The sequence below is a fragment of the Pinus tabuliformis genome, chromosome 1_2, assembly GCF_031772625.1.
Source record: "Pinus tabuliformis cultivar Carrire ecotype Pingquan chromosome 1_2, CPIR1, whole genome shotgun sequence".
Lineage (NCBI taxonomy): Eukaryota > Viridiplantae > Streptophyta > Pinopsida > Pinales > Pinaceae > Pinus > Pinus tabuliformis.
In genome coordinates, this window is record NC_142298.1 from 634,493,859 (window position 1) to 634,501,888 (window position 8,030).

Below are 8,030 nucleotides of genomic sequence, written 5' to 3' on the forward strand. Positions count from 1 at the left end.
TCTTACTTTTGGATAAATTTAATTCCAATCACTTGCTAGGTGTCATAATTGTCCATCTAAGTGTCAGTTACTATTTAGTCCATTTTAGTTGAGTTCTATTTTAGTCATTTATTGGAGATGTCTCCTATGTAATCTATTTAAATATTATTGAGTAATGAGAATTGTGACTTCTGCTCCATGTTTTTCATTTGTTTAACATGGTATCAGAGTTTAGTCTACGTAAGATTCCTTGAGAGCAACAAATATCAAGAAGTCGAGGAGGGGAAGAAGCCAACTATGAAGAAGATGCTCCTGTCAAGAAAACAGTTACTGCATAACCAGTAAAGGAAAGCCAAGAAGCCAGGGCAAAACAAATTGTTGACGGATCCAGAGTGAAAGTTAGATTTTATGAAGCACGACTTGTCCTAGTCGTAGTGTGTCATTTGAAGCCACTCAACATGCATAGAGAAAGTGCTCTGACTCCATAGCTAAAGAAAATTGAAGGCGAATGGTGGAACCAAGTATAAAATCATTTTTCTGGTTCATCACACTCCGACAAAGAGAGAATGTGTGATGAATGCAACAAACTTACAAAACTGAATTTTTTTGGGTGAAGTCGCATGTGCATGTATCGAAAAGTGCAATGCCAAAGTCAACAACAAAACAACATGAAAAGTCAAGGCGACCTCATATGATGTATTCATAATATTCCAAGGAACGAAAAGACGAAGCATAGTCAAAAGCAACAACTATATCTACAGGTCGATTTGCTTGTTGAGCCACAGTTAGCTAGAACTCCACAAATGGGAAAATCCAAGAGACTAAGAAAGTCAAAGCAACAACAACAGATGTTTGATTCTTATTTGAAAGAGATGGCGGCCAAAAGGAAAAAGAACGCCTGCACATTGAAATGCATAAAATAATTTGTAGATGACAACATTTTATCCCTAATTTTAGATACAAAGACAGCTAAGGAGGTCTGGGATACCCTTGAAAGGAATTTTGGTGTAACAAGGAGTAATCTAGTTGAAGATGAAGAATTTGGTGAATCTTGTTGTGCTCATCCACAAGTGGATGATGATTGTGAAAAAAATGCAAAAGAAGCAGAGAAAGAGCACACAAATGCTCCTGAATCCCATTGTGCACATCCACAATTGGATGACGATTTGGTAAAGCCAACAACAATGCTTGTTGATAGTAATGAAGTTGTCATTGGAGCAACCAATGTTATGGTGAATCCAACAATTCAATTTGTTGATGTTAAGTTTGATGAAGACTAGTTGGCTAATGATGAATGGTTGTAGATGATGCAACAAAAACATCATATCGACATGATATTATTCAGTGAGAGAAGCATACTCAACTCTAAAAACCAACTGGAAGACAATTGGGTTGCAACAACACAAGTTAGTGAAGAAGTGGAAGCCACAGAGGCAGAGAAGGAAGCGCAAGAGAGGAAATCTATCATTGTAGAGTAGAAAGAACAAAACCGATGTAGTTTTGCAAATGTTTTTAATGTTGACTTTGATTTTGAATGTGCAGATGTTAGTAGCAACCAAAAAAAAGTAATAAATTTGGAAGAAGAATTAAGGTTCCTTGAAGCATGACTTGGAACACCATGTCTTGATAAAGTCTGCATAGAAGTTGCAGAAATGAATGTTGAAGACAATAAGGATGATGAAAACATTAATGAAATTTGCATCCATTGGAGTCATGAAGAGATAATTTTTTATTATATACTTATGATGCAGCGAAATATTGATTATGAAATGCACACAAAAGAAGATGGCATGTGGCAATAGTCCACATACAAGACTGTTTTTGAAGAAATCGAGGACATACATGGATAGCTTGGAACAATGGAAGAGCTGCATCAAAAAATCAAGAATCTGAAATTATAACTCACAACAAAAAGAAAAAAGTTAAAGCAATTCATAAGTTACAGGAATTGGAAAAAGAGAAAAAGAAAAGACAGTTGATGTCAACTTTTTTAAATTATAGGCCTAATTAAGACTCAGACCAATAGACATCTTAGTTTAAATTTTGATAATTGTAATTAAAAAAGAATGTTTGGAGAAATTAATTCTAACTACTTACTAAGTGTCATAATTATGCATCATAGTATCATAATCACTAACACCAGCAAGTAGAAATATTATTCCACGGATAATGATGTGATAAAACTTTTCACTTTCATTCCACGAATAAACAATAATATACTACCACTTTTGATTTAACATTAATCTTTTAAATTAAATCACGCGGAAAGAATCTACAGCATATGTTAAGAACAGTAAATATGTACCATCAAAATCACCTTTGACTTCCAGGTGTTTTACGGAGTAACATGATTTAATGTGAGTCTTTATTAATTCCAGCTTTTATTATTATTTAATTAAAGTAAAACACGCTCTTGCAAGAAATCTTATTCCACGGATAATGATGTAATAACACTTTTCTCTCCCGAAGAAATCTTATTCCACGGATAATGAATAAACAATAATTTACTTAAGATTTTCTAGAATGATTTAACATTAATCCCTTAAATTAAATCACACGGAAAGCATCTATAGAGGTATCTCTATGCCCAAAGAAGAAGAAGATAATGAACTTTTTATGCCCAACGGCTTTTCTCTTATACCTGGCATTTTTATTTTATAATTATAAAACCCTCGAGAAAAAGAAGATAATGAATTTTGTTATGCCCAAAGAAGATGGATTGGTGCCGCTTGTCTCTTATACCCATGATTTTTTCACAGGAACACAATAGTTTTTTTTCCGTAGGAAGTCAATAGTTCATATGAGCCGTGAATCTAGAGTCTAATCTTGGATTTTTCAGTTTTCCCTGAATTTACATTATTTTAATTGCTAATTGAGCTGTTACTTAAAATATTATACATAGCTTTTGATAAAAGACACATGGTAGAATAAAATAATAATTTTTATAGTTAAAAATAGGTTAAAAATTTTACAGTGTACACTTGTTTTTTTTTTTAAACTTTGGATTTCTCAGTTTTCTCTGAACTCACATTACTTTGATCACCAATTGAGTTGTCACCCAAAACATTATACACAGATTTTAATAAAAAAAACACATGATAGAATAAAATAATAAATCTCTACAGCTAAAAATGGGTTAATGCTACTCTTTAATATTAAGTTTTATTAGAAAATATGAAAAGAAAGGTAAATGGGTATATAAATTTAATGGGTGTAAAAAAATAAGTTAATGACCCAAGCCATAAAGATATCTGGCACTAGTCAATACCTGTTCTCTTATGGACTACCAGTTAGACAATTCAAAGATTCATAATTTTTTAATAACAGTGATGAGTTAACTTACATTAACACTACTACTAATGATCTCCACTAATTATTTGACAATAAATTATAATCAATTTTCTCACTATTTAAAAAAATCATATTTAAAATAATTTTTTCATAAATTAAATAATAATTGAAAATTTCGCATTGTTTTAAAACACTATAACTTTTTTAATATAAAATTAAGGTACAGTAAAAAAAATATTTAATTTAAAATTAAAACTATAAATTGTTAAACAAAAATATCATTCGATTTAAAAATAAAAACTATAAATTATTTAAAAAGAAAAAAACATATCATTCAGCACAAAACATGTTAACTATTTTAAAAATACTATTAAAATAAAAATATAATTTTAACATTTATAATAAAAATATTAAATATATATTTTTTTAAATATTAATTATATTAAAATTATTTTGAATTTTGGAATAAAAAATAAAATTAATTTTAATTAACTAAAAATCCATACTTCTTTAGTTTAAGGTTATATATATATAATTAATTACTTTTTATTATTTTCAATAAAATATTTTATATTTATTAAAATTGTAATTTATTTTTCTAGAGGAATTTAGCAGTTTATTTGACACATATTTTCATATATTTACTACTCGAATTTATAATCCGTTTTTATCTCTATAAGTAAAATTGCAATTAGAAAAATTTGAACCTTAGATTTCTCAATTTACACAAATTTCAACCACCAATTAAACTGACTTTCAAACAAATTTTAACCATTTAAAAAAAACATATCTTTTATAAATTATAAAAAAATATATAACTTATTCTCTTCATTTAAATTACGATGAATTTTGAAAAACAGGTTTATAAATTATTAAAATAAATTTAACTTTAAATAATAAATAATGTTATCGGACATAAATTTTCATGTTTCTTATTTGATTAAAAGCCCCTTAAACCTAACAACGTAAATAACGAGTTTCCAACACCCAAAAGGGAAGGTTACATTCCTTCCCCTTCCCAGCACTTTGCGATGAAAGAGAGGAGCGTTAATTTATGCCAAGCTCAATTCCAAAGAGTCGAAAGTCGACACAATTTCTCAGGAATCAAAAAAGAAATGCACCTTACCCTTTTTAGCTTTCCAGGTTTCCTTGACCATAAAGAACAGGCCAGGCTAGCTTTGTTAGCGTACCCTAAACGAAAGAAATCATTTTAATCAGTCTTGGCATCGGGAATAGCTAAAGGAAAAGAAAAAGTTAAATACACAAACGCTTTGCGCTTTGCTTTTATACCATTGCCTTATTGTCGATGCAGGACAGTTAACGATTGCTCATTAACGATATTGTAGCCAGATTGAGGAGGTGACGTGACTGCGTGCTTGATTCTGTGTAGCTGCATTGCAATCGGAGGAGCAAAGATGGAGGAAGTTATTGTTAAGGAGCTTGCAGACAAATTGTCATCTATGTTCACTGAAAAGCTTGTCAATGAGGTATGGTTAGTTACTAGATTCAAAGAAGATTTTGAATTCATTTGTGATGAGGTTAATTCCATCAAATGCCTGTTGATGGATGCGAGAGCAACCCGAAGCTCCAATTCTAGTTCAGTGACCAATTGGCTTAACAGACTTGAGGATTTTCTCACTGATGCTGTCGACATAGTGGAGGAATGCGAGCAGGGCAAGCTTATTTTCATCAACATAATTTTCCGCTATCGAATGGGCAGGAGCATTAGGAAACTGAAGGAAAGAATCACAAAGATACACACGGGTGCTAAATATCTCAAATATCTGACCTCCCTCAATGCTACTGTTGGTGTTCAAGCACTCAATGCATATATTGAATCTTCAGAAGAAGATAAAAGAAGAAAATCCTGTGCTCTTCTATCTCAATTTCAAGCGGTGGGATTAAAGGAAGATACTGAAAAGGTCAGTCGGTGGATATTGGAAAATGGATTCAAAGTGATTGCTATTGTGGGTATGGGAGGACAGGGCAAAACCCTTCTGGTGCAAGAGGTATTCAACAACCAAAAGGTCCGAGACAGTTTCGACCAATTTGTGTGGCTTACAGTATCACCCAAATTTGTGGTTGAAGAGCTGCTGCTGTCGACGTGCAGACAGATAAAAGTGTCTGAGGAAAAAGAAGGGGGTGTAAAGGGAATTCAGGACAGAATTAACAAATATTTTGAAGGAAAGAACAAACATCTAAAACCAAGACGTTGTTTATTTGTTTTAGATGACGTGTGGGACAAAAAGGCTTGGGAAAAGATAGGGTTGCAGTTTCCACTGGAGAGCAAAACTAAGGTCGTTGTCACCACCCGTGATAACAAAATTGCACAGGCCATGCAGGCTAGTCGAATTCATCATATGGAATTTTTGTCGGAGGATGATAGCTGGAGATTGTTCTGTATTCATTCTAATTTTACGTCCTCAGAGCAGCCAATGCCTCGGTTGACCAGCATCGCCCACCGTATTGTACAGAAATGTTCTGGGCTGCCTTTGGCTATCAAAACAATAGGAGCCTCCATGGCAAGCGTTAGAAGGCTTCCTAATGAATGGGAATCGATCTTCGGTCGTCTAGATGAAGCAGAGAGTATTATCGAGGATGTTATGCCTTCTCTCAGGTTAAGTTACGAGGCATTGCCTGATCCTCTCAAAGCTTGTTTTCTTTACTGTTGTTCTTTTCCTCCAAATAGTGAAATAAGATCCGAATACGTAGCACATCTCTGGATTGCCGAAGGACTTGTTTCTACTTCTGGCCATGAATCACGAGACGCTATCTATGAGGTAGCACGCTCTTATATAGACCAACTTATTGGTCGATGTGTGATAGAGAGTTCACAGGTTGGTCGGGATGGGCGGGTAAAATATTGTAAATTGCATTATTTATTGCATGAATTAGCTCTCGTCGAATCCCACAAGGAAACTAAAAGTTTCTTAAAGCCCGGACTCGAATTGAATGAACTACCCGTTGATGAGTGTCAGGGTATCCGTAGAATTTCCTTAATTAAAAATAATCTATCAACAATCAATGAGGCCGTCCCTTCATGTACAGGACTCCGCAGTCTATTCCTATGCAATAACATCAAACTGGAATCAATTCCTGAAAGTTTTTGTGATAAACTGAAATATTTGACTGTGTTAGATCTAAGTCACACTTCCATCCAGTCATTGCCCACGTCTATTGGGAACTTAAAACATTTGAAGTTCCTAAATTTATCCAAAACAAACATCAAAAAGCTGCCCAACAGCTTGAGTGGTCTGAAGCGTCTCCAATTTCTTGATGTTAGCTGGTGTCAACAGCTGTCTAGCATGCATTTGGGGGTTGAAGGCCACAGATATATAGTGTATCTCAATGTGAAGGGCTGCACAAATTTGAAGTCATTGCCCGCCGGAATATCTAAGCTCGTCCACTTAAGGACGTTGAAAGGCGCTCCACTATTCAAAGGGGATCAATTAAAAGCAGTTGATGCGGCCTTGCAATGGACGGATCTTAAAGGATTGACCCGTCTGCAACACCTGTCACTTACATTAGATGCTCAATCATTATCACAGGGTGAACTCAAGGGGACACTTGTGGACATGAAAAAGATGCGGACTCTCTCCATCAAAAATATCAGTTCCTCCCACCTTCTTCTCCACCTTCCAGAGGACATGGAATCAATGCAACGCCTTGAAATCATTCGTCTTCGCAAATGCGCAGTGCCAAAATGGGTGTTTCAACTTGAGAACCTCGTGTTTCTACTGTTAGAAGACGACGACTCTAGCACAGAGTATGAAGGCTTACAAATTATTCCAAATCTGAAGGAGCTACGCTTGTCACGTAACAATAAGTGCAGTCACTTTCCAAGGGGCTTTGGAGAACGTATGGCGTTTTCCAAACTCGAAACTCTCATCATAGAAGACTTTAGCTCTTTGGAAAGTTTCCCCTCGCTTGAGAATGGGGCAATGCCCATGTTGAAGCATTTGCGAATGAAGAACTGCAACAAGCTGAAACAAATGCCCGAAGCACTACAGCATATGACTAGTCTTGAAGAAATAGGGGTGGAGTACTGCCCAGAATGGGAGGACGGCTTCTGGTCTGAAGGCGACGAGCGTGATCTTATTTGGAAAATTTTTCATGAGCGCAGGATCAAATTGACAATAGATAATTTTGTAATATCCATTGAGAAGAATATGGAGAATGACAACAACCTCAAATTAGCAAGAGACAAGTTTACAGCATCGATAAGGAGGACAGGATCAAGGCGGGGGTGGTTCCCTTTGGCATAGACTTGATTCAACGCAGAAGACAACGGATCGGGATTGCCACCACTTCAAATTTTCAGTACTTGCTAGATCGTGCCAGTCCAACACAACAGCAAAGATCTAATACCTTTTACCCTGTTCTTTGGCTCTATTTTTAATTTTTAAGAACCAGGTTTAGGATCTCTTTGTCCTTCCTTCCCTTGCCCACTTACTCATCTCTGTGGCTCTCTTTCCCCAATATTGTGGGGGCTTTTCTCATATCTTATTGTTTGGTTAATTGTAGATATTAATTTGAATTCTGTGGACGTGAGGTTGAATGCTTTTGTAAACATTAATCCTCGTAGAACAGAAATCTTCAGAGTCTTCAGCATTTGCGGTTGTTTTCTTTGAGGTGGTGCTCAAAGCTACATGTTGTCAGCGCTTTAACCTGTAGGTGGTAACACATTTGACAAAGAGGTTGTTATGTTTGTAAAGACTCTGATGTATTTTATATCTGTCATGGGTATTGTAACAGCTTTT

General features: G+C 34.9%; 1 protein-coding gene across 1 annotated transcript in view; it reads left to right on the forward strand.

Annotated features, from left to right (window-relative positions):
- Positions 1-7,535, forward strand: part of LOC149207233 (putative disease resistance protein At1g61300) — a 10,738-nt gene extending 3,203 nt beyond the window's left edge. The window contains exons 2-4 of the mRNA XM_089397971.1: positions 937-1,211; positions 1,522-1,544; positions 4,661-7,535. Coding sequence (XP_089254097.1) covers positions 937-1,211; positions 1,522-1,544; positions 4,661-7,535 — 3,173 coding nt within the window. The remainder of the gene's footprint in view (positions 1-936; positions 1,212-1,521; positions 1,545-4,660) is intronic.
- The last annotated feature ends 495 nt before the right edge of the window (positions 7,536-8,030 follow it).